Source organism: Schistocerca americana, chromosome 1 (assembly GCF_021461395.2).
Source record: "Schistocerca americana isolate TAMUIC-IGC-003095 chromosome 1, iqSchAmer2.1, whole genome shotgun sequence".
Lineage (NCBI taxonomy): Eukaryota > Metazoa > Arthropoda > Insecta > Orthoptera > Acrididae > Schistocerca > Schistocerca americana.
The window spans coordinates 830,540,156-830,564,108 of record NC_060119.1 but is presented as its reverse complement, the minus strand read 5'-3'; the positions used below and the strand labels follow the sequence as shown (position 1 = coordinate 830,564,108).

Genomic DNA, 23,953 nt, shown 5'->3' with positions numbered 1-23,953 from the left:
TACGAGCTTGTGCTCTAACGAAGTCGCTGTCGACGGATCGCAAAATTTTAATGTACCTTCCTTCTCCATTTTTCGCTATAACACGGGACAAAACAGATCATAAGCCTGGCCAAGTACCTAACCAGAGGTCGAACAAAAATAAAGCGAAAACGTAATACTACCGGAAGTGAAAAAGAAGAAATCGGCAGAGGCTGTCACTCTTCGGCATTAACCAATAGGCAAAAATGTGGACAGGTGCCAGTAGCACTCGCGCTCTGAGGGTACCATATGAACATAATTATGTATAAATAACGTTCATCCACTGCGGGAATCGAGGATTTCGACGACTTTTGTGTGTTATCGACAGGCTTGATACTGGCAAGACATCAACCACAGGCATTCCAAGACTCGAGAATGTTCTAATTTCAAGTATGAAGTCGGATAATAAATAACAAAAGCAAATTCTTTCCATGTGATATGATTACAAATTAACAATTTTGTGATTTTTTTTCCTTTGCTTGTACTGTGAAACGTTAAAAAAAATGGTTCAAATGGCTCTGAGCACTATGGGACTTAACTGCTGAGGTCATCAGTCCCATAGAACTTAGAACTACTTAAACCTAACTAACCTATGAAGCACACACATCCATGCCCGAGGCAGGATTCGAACCTGCGACCGTAGCGGTCGTGCGGTTCCAGACTGTAGTGCCTAGAACCGCTCGACCACTGCCGCCGGCGAAACTTTCCCTCTTGCCAAATTTCATGATTGTACTTCAAGGGGAAATAACCTGTAGGTTTTACGAGAACACTTGCAGTATCAAAATATGTGACGTAAAGGCCCGTATCTTTCGACTGCATTGACTTAGAATCTTAAATTTTTTATACCAATAAAGGACAATTGACCTCAGTATGCGATATAAATTTCAACTTGATACGCATACTCGTTCCTGAGAAAACGAGGTCTTAATAGAGGGAGGGACAGAGAGACAGTGGGAAAACAAGTGACAAAATTAATTTTTTTCGTGTAGTGTGACTACAAATTCAGTAATTCAGATTTTTCCCTTTACTTGCTCTGTGAAACCTTTGTTCTTGTCAAATTTCATTATTCTAGATCAACAGGAAGTACCGTGTATGTTTTGATCAGAGAGTTTGCGAGTATCAAAATATGTGACACAAATGGCCGAATACTTTGATTACATTGCCTTAGAAGCTAACGTTGATTATGCCACCCAGGGAGCAAAGATTTCAGTATGCGATATAAATTTCAATTTGATTCGTCTACCCATTCCTGAGAATAATGTGTCTTAACAGACGGATGGATGGACAGGCAGTCAGATAACAAACAGAAACAAATTTTTTCGTGTGATATAATTACAAATTAAAGATTTTCGGATATGGTCGTTAGATTGGAGTATGAAACCTTGCTTCTTACCAAATTTCACGATTCTGGGTGAAAAGGAAGTGCCCTCTAGGTTTTGATCTGTGAGCTCGCGAATATAAAAATATCTGTCATATTGGCTTAGAAGCTACACTCTTTTATATCGCCAAGGGACTGTATACCTTAATCAGCGTTTGTTTGGGCCTTTGTCCCACGGCAACGGGGGATAATGGAATTGGCGATGTTAGCGTCAGACGGTGGCCGGATGCCCTTCCTGTCGCCACCCCATACCCTTGGGACGAAATTAGTGTACCCCAGCTGTCTGCATGTAGTGTAACTCAGGAAACAGTGCGAACATTTTCAAATGTCTGTGAGGCGTGTAACTGACGCGGGACGTGAGGACCAGCCCGTATTCACCTAGTGGGATGTGGAAAACTGCCTAAAAACCTCATCCAAGCCGGTCGTTAATCCGCCGGGCGGATTCGATCCTGATTCGGCGCCCCTATCCGTCTCCAGGAAGCAGAGCATTAGCGCCCTCGGTTAACCTGGCGCTTAGGATTGTATACCTTAATGTGTGACATAAATTTCAACTTGGTACGTCTACGGGTCCGTGATAAAAGAGGTTTGGAAGAGAATGAGATTTTCACTCTGCAGCGGAGTGCGTGCTGATATGAAACTTCCTGGCAGATTAAAACTGTGTGCCGGACCGAGACTCGAACTCGGGACCGTTGCCTTTCGCGGGCAAGTGCTCTACCAACTGAGCTACCCAAGTACGACTCACGCCCCGTCCTCACAGCTTTACTTCTGCCTGAAGTTTCATATCAGCGTACACTCCGCTGCAGAGTGGGAATCTCATTCTGGAAACATCCCCCAGGCTGTGGCTAAGCCATGTCTCCCCAATATCCTTTCTTTTAGGAGTGCTAGTTCTGCTAGTTTCGCAGGAGAGCTTCCGTAAAGTTTGGAAGTTAGGAGACGAGGGACTGGCGGAAGTAAAGCTGTGATGAGGGGGCGTGAGTTGTGCTTGGGTAGCTCAGCTGGTTTGTCCGAAATGTCGCCAAGTGGATGACGACCATCACCGCTTAACTTGTATCGCGGTGGAGGACGTCTGGCTGGCCGAAGTGGCCGCGCGGTTCTGGCGCTGCAGTCTGGGACCGCGAGACCGCTACGGTCGCAGGTTCGAATCCTGCCTCGGGCATGGGTGTGTGTGATGTAGTTAGTTTTAGCTAGTTCTAAGTTCTAGGGGACTAATGACCTCAGCAGTTGAGTCCCATAGTGCTCAGAGCCATTTGACCCCGCAACATATTACACCTGCATCCTTCTTACATCCGGAGAGTGACAACTTTCCGGCGACTAAATCGCAGTCGATCATCTGGGTCAAAGTTCGGACGATCGCGTACTTCTATGGGGATGCTGCCAAGTCGCGACTTGAGTTTTGGTATTTCTTGCAGCAAGCCCACAATGAAGTTCATAGTTGGTCACACTATGGGGAAACCTTTGCCAACTATCTTCAGGCAGTCTTCCTCGACCCACCACGCAGTTGGGATGTGCCAGGTGCAGTCGGTGTGCACATTTGACAGCTGATAATGAACCTCACACTTCTCTCACCACTCAATATGTAATGCACATAGTATACCATGAAATGATCTACATGTTCCTTTTAACAGAGTGATGTTTATTGAAAATAAATAATAAAAAAAACGTACCTGTTCCTTTAAATTTGTGATTGTCACTGTGCAATCGCCCCTTTAATTAAAAAAAAAAAGAAAAGTTGGTAGAGCACTTGATCGCGAAAGGCAAAGGTCCCGAGTACGAGTCTCGGTCCGGCACACAGTTTTAATCTGCGGCGAAGTTTCAGGTTTGGAAGATTCGGACAGACAGACAACAAAGTCAGCCTATAAGAGTTCCGTTGCTACAGGCTGAGGTACGGAACCAGAAGAAAAAAAGAAAAAAAAATACCAGAATGAAATTTTCACTCTACAGCGGAGTGTGCGCTGATATGAAATTTCCTGGCAGATTAAAACGGTGTCCCGGACCGAGACTCAAACTCGGGACGTTTGCCTTTCGCGGGCAAGTGCTCTACCAACTGAGCTACCCAAGCACAACTCACGCCCCGTCCTCACAGCTTTAATTCCGCCGGTACCTCGTCTCCTACGTTGCAAACTTCACAGAAGCTCTCCTGCGAACCTTGCAGAACTAGCACTCCTGGAAGAAAGGATATTGCGGAGACATGGCTTAGCAACAGCCTAGGGGATGTTTCCAGAACGAAATTTTCACTCTACAGGGGAGTGTGCGCTGATATGAAACTTCCTGGCAGATTAAAACGGTGTGCCGGATCCTTTCTTCCAGGAGTGCTAGTTCTGCAAGGTTCGCAGGAGATCTTCTGTGAAGTTTTGGAAGGTAGGGGACGAGGTACTGGCGGAATTAAAGCTGTGAGAACGGGGCGTGAGTCGTGCTTGGGTAGCTCAGTTGGTAGAGCACTTGCCCGCAAAAGGCAAACGTCCCGAGTTCGAGTCTCGGTCCGGCACATCGTTTTAATCTGCCAGGAAGTTTCAAAAAATATACCAGTTTGACGTTTGTCGCATGTCACATTGAAGGAGCTGCACTTTTAATGGGCAGCAGTGTATTTCTATTGTCTGTCTGCATGCAAGGAAGAGCGGAGCAGTGTCTGTGTAGCACGGTGCTTGGCTGTGGCTCGCAGGTGACGGTGCCGGCGACGTGGTGGCCGCCGCTGTCGCCGCCGGGCTGGGGCGGCCCCTCCAAGTGGCCACCACGGCGCGTGCAGCTAGCGTACTCGGTGCTGGAGCCGCGCGGAGAGGGCTGCGTGGCGCGCGTGCAGATCCAGCCGGTGGCGCCGCTGGGGACGGTGCTGCTGGCGCCGGCCGCCTCCGCGTACCGCGAGCTGCGCGCGCCCGGCCCGCCGCCCGCCGAGGACGGCCTGCTGGCGCTGCTGCTGCCGCGAGCCCCGCTCTACCCGCGGGCGCGTCTGCACGCGCCGCTCTTCCTGCTGCAGCCCGCCGCCGCGCTGCTCGTCGTTAAGTGAGTGCCTCCTCTGCGCGGCTCTGATTCCCATTCATCGCCGAGTCGTAATATCGATACCTGATAAAAGTTTTTTGTTTCGAAATGATCTCCTGACCAAAAAAATTGTGCATTACTGCGACTAGAGACAGATCCTCAAGGTTTTTTTTTTTTCTTTTTTAAGCCATGGGACCCTCCACGCCCCCACGAACGTGGTGACCAAACCACAAGTTCTACTGTCACCTCTGTCAACATGTTTGTTATCTAATAGGTGGATCACAGAATGCTGGGCTGTGATGTTGTCCGTGCGTCTGGGTAAGACTACGCATTAACACGGTCCATCAGGTGATAGATAGTGGACGAAACGCGAATGAGGGTACCAATTTGAAGAGCAGAGGGAAAAAAAGTGCCAAGGCTCGTGCCATGCTCTGCGACAGTGGGATGGGTAGTAAGAGCAGTAGTGGTTTACTAGCTGCGATAGTTCATGCAAGGTTGGGTTTGTTAGTTTGGGTATCATGCATCATTACCGTGGCAGGGGATGGCGATGTATCCCAGTTGCTGCAGCCGCTGCATTCCTGGAACAATCAGGATCGTTATACGAGGGCTATCCACAAAGTACATTACGTTTTCGTTTGTGTCCGTTAGGGGCGCGGCTAGCGTGGCCATCTTGGTGTCGTGGCATTCAGCCGCTCAGTCGCCATCCTGCCGTGCTAGAGAGAGGTTCTTGCTGTACTCCGTTGAGTTACTGTGACAGTTTGAAATGTCAGCGTTAATTTAAAATAACGCGAAGTGTGAAGTGCGTGCTGTAATAAGGTTTCTGACTGCAAAAAACTGTACACCGATAGAAATCTATCGGCAGCTTTGTGAAGTGTATGGTTACAACATAATCACTGAAGGTGGAGTGCGTCAATGGGTCATAAAATTTAAAAATGGCCGCACTAACGCTCACGACGAAGAGCGAAGTGGAAGACCCAGCATAGTGACTGCCGAACTTGTCGAAAAAGTCGATGCCGTGGTCCGTGAAAACCGTAATTTCACAATAACGGAACTCTCTATGAGTTTTCCACAAATTTCACGAAGTTTGTTGCACGAAATCGTTACCGAAAAGCTTGGTTACCACAAGTTTTGTGCAAGATGGGTACCAAAAATCTTGACAGAGATTCACAAAAATCAGCGAATGGCTGCAGCGTTAACGTTTTTGGACGCTTACGAGAAAGATGGCGACTCATTACTCGATCGCATCGTTACTGGTGACGAAACATGGGTTAAGCATGTGAACTGCGAGACAAAATTGCAGTCAATGCAGTGGGGGCACACAAATTCCCCCCAAAAACCCAAGAAATGCATGCAGGCAATGTCGGCAAGGAAGGTGATGGCGACTGTCTTTTGGGACAGAAAAGGTGTGATTTTTGTGGATTTCCTGGAAAGAGGCACTGCAATAAACTCTCAAAGGTATTGCCACACTCTGCACAACCTCAGAAGAGCAATACAAAACAAGCGCAGGGGAAAGTTGGGCTCAAAGATCTTGCTGCTTGACAACGCCCGGGCCCACACGGCAAATACCACTCGTGAAGCTCTCGAATCTTTTAAGTGGGAGTTGTTTCCTCATCCGCCGTACAGTCCCGACATGTCATCTAGCGACTTCCACTTATTCCCAGCAATGAAGAAGTGGTTGGCTATGCAGCGTTTTGATGACGACACACAGCTTCAAGAAGAGGTAACCACGTGGTTGAAGGCGCAGGCGGCCGAATTTTACGACGAAGGAATTTCCAAGCTCGTCCATCGCTACGATAAGTGCCTTAATTTATATGGCAACTATGTAGAAAAGTAGTATTTAGTGTGGCTTTCATCTGTATATAATAAAAAAATTCCAATACTTTATTTATTTTTAATTCCAAAACGTAATGTACTTTGTGGATAGCCCTCGTATATTAGTGGGAGATCGGCCATAGATCATCTCACTGTGTGGGGTGTGTGTGGAGCTTGTCCGCACGTAGTGTACGGTACGGCTTCCCTGCGTGGTACCAGTTATTCGGCAAGTGTGTTCCAACTGGATATCCAGTAATGGTGGCTGATTAACATGGGCTCACCTGTACCGTTGTGTTTGCGTGTACTTGGCCATAGATGTTAGGTCCTTACAATTATGTCTTTTGGTCTTTTATGTTTCCATCTATGGTTGTGGTCGTAGTTCTCCAGATTCAGAATAAACGGGTTCTGCGAATATCTGGAGTTTCTGTATAGTCTTGTGGTGAGTTTGTGGATTACCTCCGTGAGAGTCTCAAGACGGTATTCCCGGTGAAGATCCGCGATGCGTGTGTATCGTGGAGCATTGCTTATGATTTTGAGTACTTTGTTTTGTATGATTTGCTGACGGCGCAGGCGTGTGGGCGCCACGTATCCCTAGACAGGGGTTCCTCGCGACTGCGCGGACGGCGCAACCCGACGGTTGAGGTTCCGTGGTTTGGTTCAGAGTAGGAAGCAGAGGAGAGATGAGGGCACAATTTGTTTTCTCATCTCGGGAACGAATTCCAAGATTTTATTAGAAAACACTCCATTTTTCATTTTCGCTGCTATAGACTACAAGGGCTGTTCGAAAAGTATGATCCATTCGGTCGCGAAATGGAAACTGTACTATCAAAAATGTTTTACTTGCAGCAATTTTGCCAACCCTTCCAGCTACTTCTCTACATATTCGCCGCTCCGAGTTAGTCATTTGTTGTAGTGTCGTACCAACTGTCCAATACCCTCGCCATAGGAGCAGCCGCCTTTGTTTCTCATCAGTTCTCTGCGATGATAGGCATCTCGTTTTTTTCCCTCTATTGTTTTCTTGACACCTGATACAGGTAGGCCGGCAGCGGCAAACTTCGCCGCCCTTCGGCCACAGATATCACTAGTAGTACACATAAAGACACAGAAAAACAAAACAAAACGGTGGATAAAAATGGTTCAAATGGCTCTGAGCACTATGGGACTCAACTGCTGAGGTCATTAGTCCCCTAGAACTTAGAACTAGTTAAACCTAACTAACCTATGGACATCACAAACATCCATGCCCGAGGCAGGATTCGAACCTGCGACCGTAGCGGTCTTGCGGTTCCAGACTGCAGTGCCTTTAACCGCACGGCCACTTCGGCCGGCAAAACGGTGGATAAAAGACAGTAGACACACAAAGGAAAAGACATGTAGCAGTTCACAGGCGTAGTGAATTAAAAAACGTTCAGCACTCGTATATGAACATAGACGCCAAGGTTTCCGTTATGATAACAATAGCAATAAAATACATAAAACGTTTTAATTCGATAATTTATCTTTGTCGGCTCATCGACTATCCCTACTCATATCTTCAAGCAAATCGAAATTTAGAGAAAAATATCATTTGAATAGTGTTTGTTGCAAAATTTGAAATACACGTGTCATGAAATTGATTTGAGAACTATAATATCAACAATGTTTCACAACTTTTGGAACATCACAATTTACACAAAATAAAAATGGAAATGTGTACTCACCTCTGTCAGTATTTTACTTCACACTCCGTCTTAGACGGATGCTGGTAGACCATAAAGGTAAAGAGAGGCAAAAGAAAAAGGTTTCAACTTGGCTCTTGTCTTGAGGCGATGTTCCTTCAGCTCAGTTTTTTGTTTGTGGTATTACCTAGGGCTTTCGTTATATTGGCTACAGTACGTTTCAGATGAAAGAATCTTAGAACTGTCCGTTTCGTCTGCCAGTGCGTCAGTTGAAACAATAAAGATATTGTTGTCGCTTCTGACTAATTAATAAACCAATGACTAACTGCAACAGGATTAAATATTTCGAAAATAAATACACTTGTACCCCAAGTAAGAACGAAAGTATTTTCTAATGCAGCTCGTTAACTATAACGAAATTCCTCCTTTGCATATACCACTCAGTTATTCATTACGAAACCAATTAGGGTACGAATTATTAGTTATCTTTTCTCTTTACAGTATTTACTGACATAGGTTAATTCAGTCAATGTAATAAATCGTCACAATTATTACAGATTATTTTGTTTGTCCCTATACATCTTACTCTACAACAAGTTTAGAGAAAAAGGGGAATAATTAATGATGACCGCTCCTTTAAAATACATTTCACGGCTATATTTATAGACAGATTAACAGTTAATAAATCGTTGCTTTTGGTGGGCGTCACTGGGATTTTATTTTTTTCAAATATCGCGGCGGATGCCTGCATATGTGACACCCCTGACATCTGGTGACAGAAAGGCGAACTAGTTGGTTCCTTGCATCTCCCCTAGATTGTGCCGACGTCTATTCGCATGTGTTTTCGAAATGAAAGGGAGAAAATACAGTGTCAATATTTGCTCTTCTCAACTTATCCCTACATTAAGAGGCATGTCTTTGATGAGCATGTTTCGACAATCGAGCAAGAATTTATCTCGTCCAGCTCGATTTTTGAAAACATGCTCATCAGAGATTTACCTTTAAATGTGCCGATAAGTATCATAAATATTTTTGCTTCTGTGCGCTAAGGGGTCATAGGACAGGTTCAGACGCCCATTCTAGGCTGGTGATCCCTGCTCTAAGCAACAAATCCGACAAGAAAAGTGATTACACGGAAGGAAGATCACCTCTCCCAAACGTGCGCAGAATCACTCAAAACTAATAAAACTTTCGCAGCTTACATGCTTGTACAGCCATAGTCTGCAGATGGTTCAAATGGCTCTAAGCACTATGGAAGTTAACATTTGAAGCCATCGGTCCCCTAGAACTTAGAACTACTTAAACCTAACAAACCTAAGGACATCACACACATCCATGCCCGAGGTAGGATTCGAACCTGCGACCGTAGCATTCGCGCGGTTCCGGACTGAAGCGCCTAGAACCGCTCGGCCACCGCGGCCGGCTCACATCCAAGGAAACATGGCATTCATTGCATATCAGTTCGACCTACATGGATAAAAAGTGTGCTCTGTAATGGTAATACGATCAAGACCTTGAAAACCACGTGTTCACTGTGTTAAATGTCAGCGTGGCATTTCGCTTCTGGACATTCCACAAGAATAGTCGAGGAGAGGTATGGGGGGCGTCGGTGAGACACCAGACGGGAGTAACTAACAATATCGTTGTCTAAAAACTAACTGTGACATGATGATGAGTAACGTTAATGAGGAGCTTATGGAAACAAGGATATTCGGAAAATTCCCAAGTTAAGCAACCCTTGGGAACTGACATTCTGTTTATGCCCCCAGTCGGAAATTCGAGTCCTCGGGCGAGTGCGTGTGTTGCCCTTAGCGTAAGTTAGTTCAAGTTAGATTAAGTAGTGTGTAAACCTGGGGACCGATGTCCTCAGCAGTTTGGTTCCATAGGAACTTACCAAAAATTTTCAGATTTCAGTTTATGAAAATCTCAACAGCCATCTCTTTCGTAAATACCGGAAAGCTCCGAGTGCGTGAGTGTTTCAAGGAAAAACAGAATAGACGCTGGAAAAACACAGGCGCATCAAAGAACGCAGCAAGTCGAACTTCATTGTACATAAGGTCGCAGTACCATAAATGTCTCACAGTATTGTTAGAGTGCACATACGCCAATTTTTACTCCAGTTGACAACAACGCATGTCGTAACACTAAAATTTTATTACGTGATAGTGATATCTTTGGCGTTACCACTTAACACACTTGAGAATGATTCGCAATTGAATCTCAGCCAGTTTTGATAGTGAAACTACAGCATTACTATTCACTGGGGGGTCAGATTTCATTAAACACACGTTATGCTACTGATTGCAGCACCAGAGGAAGAAAATTAAGTTAGGCGAGGAAATATTGATCACAAAAAGGGACTCGCCAAATGCTGAAAACCCGAAAAACAATAGTTTACTAATGTTTTACGCGGACCAATTCGGTAGATAATAGTGAGTGACCTGACCGGAAAGTGGATTGGGTGCAACACCTGCGAGTACTAGTTCTCAGTCAACACAAGTTGAACAATGTGTCGTTGCACATATTCTACTCTGAGGTTCTCCCTTTGACGCACAAATTTTCACAAAACGATAAATTTACCTCTGAAATTAAACGCAGCTCAAATATGAATGAAAGAGTGATTTTCAAACACACAGTTCGTTATTGTTTTCTGTAGCTATTGTGCTCAGAGACCATCGCGAATGACAAGCTCATCAGTCACCAAGCGGCGTTTCGCTACCATTGTGCTGAATACATTTACAGAATTCGATGCGATACAGAAACGATGCAAATCTATTTCGATGTGCTCTGATGGTGTGGTATGTCACCTCGAAAACCCTTATTGAGTATCGAAATCCTTTTATTACGGCGCTATAGGCCGTAGTTTTACTACTAGTGCCAAGATAGGTGAGAGGAGAAAAGGAGAGCTCGATTCATAGTCTAACCATGCTGATTTGAGTTTTCCGTTGTGTTATCAGTTACGGCAAAATTCAAAGTGGATTATTAAATAAAGAAAGCATCGGGGACTTTCTGAGAAGCCCTTGTGAATTTGCTTTTACGCATTGTTACAAATGGCCAAAATATCAACAAGCTGTTGAATGTTATGTTTCCTTTTACAAGTGCAAATAGTAAATTCCTCTAAAATTCCATGAATCCAAGTGTTATTTGGATTTAAAGATTGTGCAACGCTTCAGATTATTGGTAATAACATGATACAAGCCAGAACTTAGAACGTTCTGCGTAGGTATGATGTACGAGCCACTACAATTTTCTGAAGGTCAGTTCGGAAGCAGACACACGGCTTGTAGAGATACTGTAGATTGTTGGACGAGACACAGTTAATAATCGAACTGCAAATAAAGTTAAATATGATCCGTTCTTCTATCCGTCTTCTTGGAGCACATCCAATAATAACATATACGAGTTTGTACTTGAAATAGTTCCATGTGACTAATAATGACAGCACACATACTGTATGTCTCCCACTTTAATGTTCAGTAAATTTAAGTAATAGAATCTTAGAAAACGATAGCGTTTAAAAAACAGTGCACCACGGGAATTTTCATTTTTAAGGGAACCTTACATTTCTAATACGAGTTTGAAGACGACAAAGACCAATTCATGATAAATGGCCCACATTTTGCCCTCGAGTCAATGCCATAAGCAAATAATAATGACGTAAAACCTAAATAAAATGACGAAAATCACAGTCTGGCTAGGGATACCATCTCTTCCAGTGTTTTCTGTTTACAGCGCCTTCGTGCACTCGAAGATGACGCTTCAACATCCATAAACAGCTCTTAAAGAGGTAATGTCAAAACACAGTTACAGGAACCTTCCCACAGTAGTGAGTCAAATATACGTAGTTAGCATCATCATCCGCATAACAGTCTTCAGCTCTACGTGTGTATGCTGTCTCAGCATGATTAATAACGCCATGTACTCACCTGTCAGGTCGTTCTCCCTGTCTTTTCACACATCTTGGAATCCGTCAAAGATATTCTTTGATCTACCATGCATTTATACCTTTCGGTCATTTCCATGCCATTTTCATCGCAGTCTTAATTACGTCTGTCTTAAATTGCAACATACAGTCGTTGTTATGCGGATACTGAGCACGTCTTTTTCACCGCTTTTTTGGCCACTGATGAGAACTGTGCACTTGTTGTTATCAGCGGCCAAAACAGCGGTGAAAAGGATGTGTTCGTATAACTACATCTTCCACTTCTGTGTCTTTCTTGATACATCTGTTTATTCTTGTGACTAATTTCCAAAACGCGCTTTTCCGTTTCTTGCTGAGCAGCCACCATTTCTGTATAAAAGTCACCGTCTACTTCCATCAATCAAGACTGCTAACACGTAACGATTACTTTTCAGGCACGTCGGCAGCTAAATTCTGGGATCCCCATTTAATTTACCTACTGCACACTAGGCCATTTCTACCTTTCTATTTTTTTACTGCCCATAAAATCCTCTAAATGCAAAAACTTGTGATCTGGTTCTAAGAATTATTGCTCATTTGTCGAGTTTGTCGATGTGCTGATTAGCGTAAAGAGAAAACATACATGGTAGAACGATGAAATCTGTGTTTAAAATATACTACGAAGAAAGAAAAGCATGAGAACTGAGTGAAAAAACTAAAATAATGAACAAAGTGTTCATGGGCGTCCAGCTACCTCATATGCTAGGAATGCCATGAGCTTTCGACAATATACCTCTTTGCCATGGTGAATTCGAATGACTGCTGATGGCCTGCTGATACTCTCTTAGCTGCCGGATGTAACGTCTCTGGTGTCCACATATGTGGCTATACGTTGACTCGATGTTAAAGCCTGTTGTGCTAGGAAAATTTATAAAATACGTATTTGTCCAGTCATGTGGGTGATGATGCTTACTAAACAGGGTGTTACAAAAAGGTACGGCCAAACTTTCAGGAAACATTCCTCACACACAAAGAAAGAAAATATGTTATGTGGACATGTGTCCGGAAACGCTTACTTTCCATGTTAGAGCTCATTTTATTACTTCTCTTCAAATCACATTAATCATGGAATGGAAACACACAGCAACAGAACGTACCAGCGTGACTTCAAACACTTTGTAAGCGAGGATACATGCTTCCACCCTCCGTCGCATGGAATCCCTGATGCAGCCCTGGAGAATGGCGTATTGTATCACAGCCGTCCACAATACGAGCACGAAGAGTCTCTACGTTTGGTACCGGGGTTGCGTAGACAAGAGCTTTCAAATGCCCCCATAAATGAAAGTCAAGAGGGTTGAAGTCAGGAGAGCGTGGAGGCCATGGAATTGGTCCGCCTCTACCAATCCGTCGGTCACCGAATCTGTTGTTGAGAAGCGTGCGAACACTTCGACTGAAATGCGCAGGAGCTCCATCGTGCATGAACCACATGATGTGTCGTACTTGTAAAGGCACATGTTCTAGCAGCACAGGTAGAGTATCCCGTATGAAATCATGATAACGTGCTCCATTGAGCGTAGGTGGAAGAACAAACTAAAATGAGCTCTAACATGGAAATTAAGCGTTGCCGGATACATGTCCACATAACATCTTTTCTTTTTTTGTGTGTGAGGAATGTTTCCTGAAAGTTTGGCCGTACCTTTTTGTAACACCCTGTATATACACTCCTGGAAATTGAAATAAGAACACCGTGAATTCATTGTCCCAGGAAGGGGAAACTTTATTGACACATTCCTGGGGTCAGATACATCACATGATCACACTGACAGAACCACAGGCACATAGACACAGGCAACAGAGCATGCACAATGTCGGCACTAGTACAGTGTATATCCACCTTTCGCAGCAATGCAGGCTGCTATTCTCCCATGGAGACGGTCGTAGAGATGCTGGATGTAGTCCTGTGGAACGGCTTGCCATGCCGTTTCCACCTGGCGCCTCAGTTGGACCAGCGTTCGTGCTGGACGTGCAGACCGCGTGAGACGACGCTTCATCCAGTCCCAAACATGCTCAATGGGGGACAGATCCGGAGATCTTGCTGGCCAGGGTAGTTGACTTACACCTTCTAGAGCACGTTGGGTGGCACGGGATACATGCGGACGTGCATTGTCCTGTTGGAATAGCAAGTTCCCTTGCCGGTCTAGGAATGGTAGAACGATGGGTTCGATGACGGTTTGGATGTACCGTGCACTATTCAGTGTCCCCTCGACGATCACCAGTGGTGTATGGCCAGTGTAGGAGATCGCTCCCCACACCATGATGCCGGGTGTTGGCCCTGTGTGCCTCGGTCGTATGCAGTTCTGATTGTGGCGCTCACCTGCACGGCGTCAAACACGCATACGACCATCATTGGCACCAAGGCAGAAGCGACTCTCATCGCTGAAGACGACACGTCTCCATTCGTCCCTCCATTCACGCCTGTCGCGACACCACTGGAGGCGGGCTGCACGATGTTGGGGCGTGAGCGGAAGACGGCCTAATGGTGTGCGGGACCGTAGCCCAGCTTCATGGAGACGGTTGCGAATGGTCCACGCCGATACCCCAGGAGCAACAGTGTCCCTAATTTGCTGGGAAGTGGCGGTGCGGTCCCCTACGGCACTGCGTAGGATCCTACGGTCTTGGCGTGCATCCGTGCGTCGCTGCGGTCCGGTCCCAGGTCGACGGGCACGTGCACCTGCCGCCGACCACTGGCGACAACATCGATGTACTGTGGAGACCTCACGCCCCACGTGTTGAGCAATTCGGCGGTACGTCCACCCGGCCTCCCGCATGCCCACTATACGCCCTCGCTCAAAGTCCGTCAACTGCACGTACGGTTCACGTCCACGCTGTCGCGGCATGCTACCAGTGTTAAAGACTGCGATGGAGCTCCGTATGCCACGGCAAACTGGCTGACACTGACGGCGGCGGTGCACAAATTCTGCGCAGCTAGCGCCATTCGACGGCCAGCACCGCGGTTCCTGGTGTGTCCGCTGTGCCGTGCGTGTGATCATTGCTTGTACAGCCCTCTCGCAGTGTCCGGAGCAAGTATGGTGGGTCTGACACACCGGTATCAGTGTGTTCTTTTTTCCATTTCCAGGAGTGTATATATTTGACGCACTACCGCGTAAATGTCTACTATGACTGTGTTTTGACATTACCTCCCCAATATTTGTTTATGAATATTTAAGCCCATCTTAGAGCACACGATGGCAGTACAGACAGAAAACACTGGAAGAGATGGTATCGCCAGCCAGACTGTGATTTTTGCCATTTTATTTACGTTTTACGTCATTATTATTTGCTTATGGCATTGACTCGAGAGCAAAATTTGGACCATTTAACCTCGTGATCAGTGAATAATTCACCGTGCTGAGAAACTGGCTGCCGTGTTGTCAGCGATTTTTATTTAAAGAGATTTTTAATAACACTGTCCCAGAACCATTAGTGCGAGAGGTTGTCAAATTTGACACTGACCAGGAAGTACTTGTCATGGATGGCAGTCCAAGATCATTTTATTCATTATTACCGACTGGAGACTGTACATTATTATTCAACTAAAATGATATAGCTAGGTATATGTGTATGTCTGGTAGCTGACTGGAATTTGATGAAACGGCCACTCTGCAGCACATCGAAGCCTTCATAAAAATTCCTACAGCACACAACATTCTAAAAATCACCCTTCACTTCCCTCTTCATTAACTAAACAACAGTATAAGGCCACATATAATAGAAATCAATGCTGTTCTTGGACAATGTAATTACCTATGGCTGACAACGGGTCATTACAAGTGAAACAGACGGGTTCCTCTCGTCGTGGCAAAAGCAAATCATTCTTTAAATAGAACCGCCCTATATGAAATCGATCAAGGGCCTTGCGGCACGCTTCAATGACTAGCACTCGGTACGCTGAAGCTGCACAATCTTACTGACATGCCACAAGAATTTATCGGTTACCTAAGGTCCGTTTCTACCTACAGGTGCATAACTTTTTACTCAAGCCGAAATGAAAGCTTTCAGCGAAGTGGTATGTTTCACACATCCTTCCAAAAGAACGGGTCTTATTGTTAATTATCCTGTATGTGAAACAGTGGTTGCCTTGCCATCTTTTGTAATAGCGAATTTTCATAACCGAAGGAGGGGTTATAACCTCATTGGAATTAATTTTTACGGAGGCTGTTAAAAATTAAGAGAGCATTTAAGAGTGATCGTAACTCCCTCCGACAACGAGTTCTCACCAAAAGTAGACTCTAAATATATACAATATCAGTACATCGTCAGGTTTTCGGTTTGCGTAATTCTTCAGTTGAAGGTGAAATTATAGAAAAATTAATTGAAATTATAAATTTCAAATATCAATTCACTACCAGTAGCTAATTTCAGTATTTTCCGTACTGTAATTAATTGAAATGTTCACAAGCGATTCATTTCGCTGCAAATGGACGCGAAATTAATAGAAATACGACTATACTTCTTCTATTTTCCTATTTCCCTGTTTTTCTGTTTGTAGCTATTATTTGCATATTTTAAACATTATATTCAACTGGAAATCATTTCTTTGCCTGGATAGCAGCGCGTAAGAGTAAAACTAACGGTGCTTGAAACATAATTATTGAAATGCGAACTATTTAGAACTATTCGTTGCCCCATAGTGCTCAGAGCCATTTGAACCTTGGATGTGATTTTCCGATCATTCAGAAAATTGTCCATTTCAGGACAAAATAAGCGACCTGCTGCTCGACTGTTTCTTCCTTGATAACTGGTGTTTATTTTAGCTACAAAATCCATGTTTTATGCCTATCTAAGTACCCATGCAGCCCTGTAATTATGTAATTATTATAGTTATTCAGCGTAGGTCTTCGCAAAAGAGGAATCATCAGCTAAGTTGGATGCCCGAAAACAACATGATTGAATCACACAGAAGAAATAAGAAAGAAGAAGAGGAGATAAATTTATCGCACGGCACAGAAGCAGATGCCACGATGTTAAAACGCGCCTTGGAAAGTGTACCGCACAACAGATAAATGTAGCCAACTGAAGTGACACACTGAGCTTCATTTCAGTATCATATACGCTTCACGAAGCCAGAGAAGGTGAATGATGTAACAGGGAGGACATTTTCTATAACCTATATTTCCGGCATCTATCCAGTAGCTCCTGAGTCTCCTATGACGACCATTCGTTTCTGTCTTCATGACGAACATTCTCTGGCTCAAACTGATTAGGCAAAGTCACGCTGGCACAAATGTTAGATGTATTGCGTCTCTTCGTAAACCTCGCACGCTTCACTGTCAATGTCTATTGCCGAGTTGTAGCACTTACGGGTGGTAGGAGAGTCTACCCACCTGAAGCAGACTCGAGCTCGCAATTAAACATGAGTAGCGCGGACTCCACGTCGAAATAAGAAATTCAGTCTGGTACGTGCCCGCGATAGTCACCTCACCAGCACGCCGAGTGCTATTGTAACTGTCAGAATAACCTTTTAATGCTTTCCGATCCTGATGTTGAAGCCAACGCAATCGAAGCAGTTAATGCAGATTTCATGGGGCTATCGTTTTTAAGGCTCTGTCGTTTCTCGGAAAAACGTAGTTAAACAGCTCTATTCTATGATGTATCAGACCTTTATTACGTTCAAAGGTTTTTATCCGTGTGTAAGCATCCACTTCTCGGAAAACACTCGCGGAACAGTTAAAAGCGGGAATATTCGTTTGATCGGCTCTGTATGCACTGATTAACTGGCGTGTAGTCGTTACGTTCACAGGTCGGGAGCAAACGCGCGATATTGGAATAGTGTGGCTACGCGATACGCTGCGGAATCTGTTTGCTTTTCATAACAGTGCAGGATTAGGGCCCTCTGATGTCTCAGCCAATTAATTCGACAGCATTATGATTTTTCGGAAGTATAGAAAAGCCGTTCCAATTAAATCTAACAGAATAAGCAGCTTTTACATAGTACTTTGAATTTTATACAAAGCAAACAGACAATTAATGGAAGCGAGCATGGATTTAGATAGGTCGCAGTGGTTATTTATAATGCTAATGAGTGTTTCAATTGCCGTCATAGGTAGATTTCCGTTTTTTGACGTAATTCATTTTGTTATCACGTGTGATTCTTGACACGGTTTCACCATATTCGAATGGACTTCCCAAAAAGAATGTTTCTGACATTTACTTGGGAAAAATAAAAAGCCGCCACTATTTTACTGAAATTTGTTGTTTGGTCAACTCAGAAGCGGTTTCACACATACACTCCTGGAAATGGAAAACAGAACACATTGACACCGGTGTGTCAGACCCACCATACTTGCTCCGGACACTGCGAGAGGGCTGTACAAGCAATGATCACACGCACGGCACTGCGGACACACCAGGAACCGCGGTGTTGGCCGTCGAATGGCGCTAGCTGCGCAGCATTTGTGCACCGCCGCCGTCAGTGTCAGCCAGTTTGCCGTGGCATACGGAGCTCCATCGCAGTCTTTAACACTGGTAGCATGCCGCGACAGCGTGGACGTGAACCGTATGTGCAGTTGACGGACTTTGAGCGAGGGCGTATAGTGGGCATGCGGGAGGCCGGCTGGACGTACCGCCGAATTGCTCAACACGTGGGGCGTGAGGTCTCCACAGTACATCGATGTTGTCGCCAGTGGTCGGCGGAAGGTGCACGTGCCCGTCGACCTGGGACCGGACCGCAGCGACGCACGGATGCACGCCAAGACCGTAGGATCCTACGCAGTGCCGTAGGGGACCGCACCGCCACTTCCCAGCAATTTAGGGACACTATTGCTTCTGGGGTATCGGCGAGGACCATTCGCAACCGTCTCCATGAAGCTGGGCTACGGTCCCGCACACCGTTCGGCCGTCTTCGCTCACGCCCCAACATCGTGCAGCCCGCCTCCAGTGGTGTCGCGATAGGCGTGAATGGAGGGATGAATGGAGACGTGTCGTCTTCAGCGATGAGAGTCGCTTCTGCCTTGGTGCCAATGATGGTCGTATGCGTGTATGGCGCCGTGCAGGTGAGCGCCACAATCAGGACTGCATACGACCGAGGCACACAGGGCCAACACCCGGCATCATGGTGTGGGGAGCGATCTCCTACACTGGCCGTACACCACTGGTGATCGTCGAGGGGACACTTAATAGTGCACGGTACATCCAAACCATCATCGAACCCATCGTTCTACCATTCCTAGATCGGCAAGGGAACTTGCTGTTCCAACAGGACAATGCACGTCCGCATGTATCCCGTGCCACCCAACGTGCTCTAGAAGGTGTAAGTCAACTACCCTGGCCAGCAAGATCTCCGGATCTGTCCCCCATTGAGCATGTTTGGGACTGGATGAAGCGTCGTCTCACGCGGTCTGCACGTCCAGCACGAACGCTGGTCCAACTGAGGCGCCAGTTGGAAATGGCATGGCAAGCCGTTCCACAGGACTACATCCAGCATCTCTACGATCGTCTCCATGGGAGAATAGCAGCCTGCATTGCTGCGAAAGGTGGATATACACTGTACTAGTGCCGACATTGTGCATGCTCTGTTGCCTGTGTCTATGTGCCTGTGGTTCTGTCAGTGTGATCATGTGATGTATCTGACCCCAGGAATGTGTCAATAAAGTTTCCCCTTCCTGGGACAATGAATTCACGGTGTTCTTATTTCAATTTCCAGGAGTGTATATGTCCATCTTCAGATGACTCTATTTACATATTAAGCACTGCATGGTGTGAGCACCATAGCATCTGTGCACTGTGTGAGAAATGATTATTACATCGTTAAAACCTCGTCTGTTTAGCTGAAACAGATGTATTAGCTAGAAAGACCTGCAAATATCGTTGACAGCAGTTATTGACTCAGAAATCGTCATCGGGTTGCATGGTATTTAATAAGAAGAATGGTTTGGGCGTAAAACAGCAAGTAATGATTCATTTCATATACACTATCTGCGTCTTTCATAATAACGGACCGAGAGTAAAAGTGCTTGTGTATCCGCACTTAGTCACATATGGCGAGTTCAATGGATCGCCGTCCACAACTTGCTGTCTAACAATACCCCAAATTCAGCAGTTCTGTGTATTCACTGCACCCTGTTGTGTAAACTGCGCCTCATCATTCCGTAGAATATTGCTGGCCAACGCCCGTCAACTTCGACCCGAGCCAGCAACTGAAGACCAAATTCAGAACGTTGCTGCAGATGATGAGGTCCAGTTAGTAAATAGTGTCTCAAGTTCCATGCGGCTTTTCGCGGATTATGCTGTAGTATACAGACAAGTTGCAGCATTAGAAAATTGCAGCGAAATGCTGGAAGATGTGCAGCGTATAGGCACTTGGTGCAGGGAGTGGCAACTGACCCTTAACGTAGAAAAATGTAATGTATTGCGAAAACATAGAAAGAAGAATCCTTTATTGTATGATTATATGATAACGGAACAAACACTGGTAGCAGTTAGTTCTGTACAATATCTGGGAGTATGCGTACGGAACGATTTGAAGTGGAATGATCATATAAAATTAATTGTTGGTAAGGCGGATGCCAGGTTGAGATTCATTGGGAGAGTTCTTAGAAAATGTAGTCCATCAACAAAGGAGGTGGCTTGCAAAACGCTCGTTCGACCTATACTTGAGTATTGTTCATCAGTGTGGGATTCGTACCAGGTCGGGTTGACAGAGGAGATAGAGAAGATCCAAAGAAAAGCGGCGCGTTTCGTCAAAGGATTATTTGGTAAGCGTGACAGCGTTACGGAGACGTTTGGCAAACTCAAGTGGCAGACTCTGCAAGAGAGGCGCTCTGCATCGCGGTGTAGCTTGCTGTCCAGGTTTCGAGAGGGTGCGTTTCTGGATGAGGTATCGAATATATTGCTTCCCCCTACTTATACCTCCCGAGGAGACCCGAATGTAAAATTAGAGAGATTCGAGCGCGCACGGAGGCTTTCCGGCAGTCGTTCTTCCAGCGAACCATACGCGACTGGAACAGGAAAGGGAGGTAATGACAGTGGCACGTAAAGTGCCCTCCGCGACACACCGTTGGGTGGCTTGCGGAGTATAAATGTTGATGTAGATGTAGATGCTGCGCCGTCTAGATCGCGTACGGGTACCAGTATAAAATAGACCGCAAAACTTCTCGTACTGCTGAGCATGCGACAGAGAATTCTTGTGACACTGCACGAGCACTAACACTATCCGGACCATGTGTTGCATGATCAGTTACGTGTCAATATCTTACACTGGAATAGGACGCCATCCTCTTCCAGGTGCTATACCAAACTCATCCGTGTTTTAGAATTTCGTTTTCGTCTCAGTTAAACCATTTAATGACGTTGGCCCCTACTCAGACCTTACAGTCGACGATACTCTCTCAATGTAGTGTGTTGCTGCCGTTCACATAAAACAGTTTTGTTGTCTGTGAACGATCTCTGTTCTCGACGTCGATACCGTTCATTCGCGTCATGGCTTACCAAATGACAGCGTATATGTCATACCGTCGTACAAACAGTGCACAGCGCCGGAGTGGCACCTGGTGGCCAAAGCTGAAACATTTTTTTCAGTAGATCGGTTCCACGTTAACGCATTAGCATGTCTACGAAGTTTCGCTGCTATACGATATTCAGAGCACACACTGGACCTCCGCGAATAGCTGCGCTTTAATTACAACCACCCGGCACCTTCAAAACTTCAGTATAAAGATTGCTTCTCCTTTCCTAACAAAATAACACGAGCGGGAGGATTGTGAATAGTGTAGGAAGTGGTATTGGAGACAGATTCGAGTAAAACGTTAAACACAATATATGTCCAATTTTTATTGGTTACAGACATATTGCTGCTCACAGACACATGTTTTCGTTTCACGTATCGGTACTTCAGCTGCTACGGATTTATTTATCAATTGTCATTTTTGTTGTTGTTGTTGTTGTTGTTGTGGTCTTCAGTCCAGACTGGTTTGATGCAGCTCTCCATGCTACTCTATCCTGTGCAAGCTTCTTCATCTCCCAGTACTTACTGCAACCTACATCCTTTTTAATCTGCTTAGTGTATTCATCTCTTGGTCTCCCTCTACGATTTTTACCCTCCACGCTGCCTCCAATGCTAAATTTGTGATCCCTTGAGGCCTCAGAACATGTCCTATCAACCGGTTCTTTCTTCTTGTTAAGTTTTGCCAGAAACTCCTCCCCAATTCTATTCAATACCTCCTCATTAGTTATATGATTTACCCATCTAATCTTCAGCATTCTTCTGTAGCACCAAATTTCAAAAGCTTCTATTCTCTTCTTGTCCAAACTATTTATCGTCCACGTTTCACTTTCATACATGGCTGCAAACCATACAAATACTTTCAGAAACGACTTCCTGACACTTAAATCTATATTCGATGTTAACAAATTTCTCTTCTTCAGAAACGCTTTCCCTGCCATTGCCAGTCTACATTTTATATCCTCTCTACTTCGACCATCATCAATTATTTTGATCCCCAGATAGCAAGACTCCTTTACTACTTTAAGTGTCTCATTTCCTAATCTAATTCCCTCAGCATCGCGAGAGTTAACTCGACTACATTCCATTATCCTCGTTTTGCTTTTGTTGATGTTCATCTTGTATCCTCCTTTCTAGACACTGTCCATCCCGTTCAACTGCTCTTCCAAGTCCTTTGCTGTCTCTGACAAAATTACAATGTCATCGGCGAACCTCAAAGTTTTTATTTCTTCTCCATGGATTTTAATGCCTACTCCGAATTTTTCTTTTGTTTCCTTTACTGCTTGTTCAATATACAGATTGAGTAACATCGGGGAGAGGCCACAGCCCTGTCTCACTCCCATCACAACCACTGCTTCCCTTTCATGTCCCTCGACTCTTATAACTGCCATCTGGTTTCTGTACAAATTGTAAATAGCCTTTCGCTCCCTATATTTTTCCCCTGCTACCTTTAGAATTTGAAAGAGAGTATTCCAGTCAGCATTGTCAAAAACTTTCTCTAAGTCTAAAAATGCTAGAAACGTAGGTTTGCCTTTCCTTACTCTATTTTCTAAGATAAGTCGTAGGGTCAATATTGCCTCATGTGTTCCAACATTTCTACGGAACCCAAATTGATCTTCTCCGAGGTCTGCTTCTACCAATTTTTCCATTCGTCTGTAAGGAATTCGCGTTAGTATTTTGCAGCTGTGACTTATTAAACTGATAGTTCGGTAATTTTCACATCTGTCAACACCTGCTTTCTTTGGGATTGGAATTATTATATTCTTCTCGAAGTCTGAGGGTATTTCGCCTGTCTCATACATCTTGCTCACCAGATGGTACAGTTTTGTCAGGACTGGCTCTCCCAAGGCCGTCAGTAGTTCTAATGGAATGTTGTCTACTCCCGGGGCCATGTTTCGACTCAGGTCTTTCAGTGCTCTGTCAAACTCTTCTCGCAGTATCGTATCTCCCATTTCATCTTCATCTTCATCTTCTTCCATTTCCATAGCATTGTCCTCAAGTACTTCGCCCTTGTATAGACCCTCTATATACTCCTTCCACCTTTCTGCTTTCCCTTCTTTGCTTAGAACTGGGTTTCCACCTGAGCTCTTGATATTCATACAAGTGGCTCTTTTTTCTCATTGTCACGATTATTTTGAATTAAAGTTGAGAAATTGTGCATGAATTTTTCAACTATGATTGAAATTGTAGTTGTTGATCAATTTTGCTTTATCAATTAAGCTGACGGAATTTAGTTACAAATGCTGAGTGCTGCTATGTGATACCTGAGTTTGGCTTTTGTAATAGAAACGCTGCTGCTTGACGTGGCCCCGCAGGCGTCAGCTGGGATAGATACCGGGGGAAACATCAGACAACACCCGAAGGCCAATGCTTAGAACACATGGAAGTTGTGGGAGGAACGGGCAGGCATCGTTTTTCTAATAAAAGCCAAATTTTACCTTTAAAATTTTACAACTTCATTAACTTGATCCTAAAATAGTGAGTGAACATTCGTTATCATGAACAACAAGATCCTCAATATAGTTTGTTAATGAAAGTTCCTGAAGTATTTTAACAGATCAAAGAAGAGCTCTCAGAATGAATTTACAACGTTTAAAACTCAAAATACCTTTTTAAGCTAAGGAAAAAGTATACAAATTGCATAATGTAAGGTTAAATAAAAGATTCTAACGCCACATGGCAATACCAAAATTTTCGTGGATACGACCAGGCAA

The 23,953-nt window shown here is 44.8% G+C and overlaps 1 protein-coding gene across 1 annotated transcript in view; it reads left to right on the top strand.

Annotated features, from left to right (window-relative positions):
• LOC124594487 (transmembrane protein 132E) overlaps nt 1–23,953 on the top strand; it is a 251,554-nt gene that overhangs the window by 43,283 nt on the left and 184,318 nt on the right. Inside the window, exon 3 of the mRNA XM_047132866.1 lies at nt 4,056–4,393. Coding sequence (XP_046988822.1) covers nt 4,056–4,393 — 338 coding nt within the window. The remainder of the gene's footprint in view (nt 1–4,055; nt 4,394–23,953) is intronic.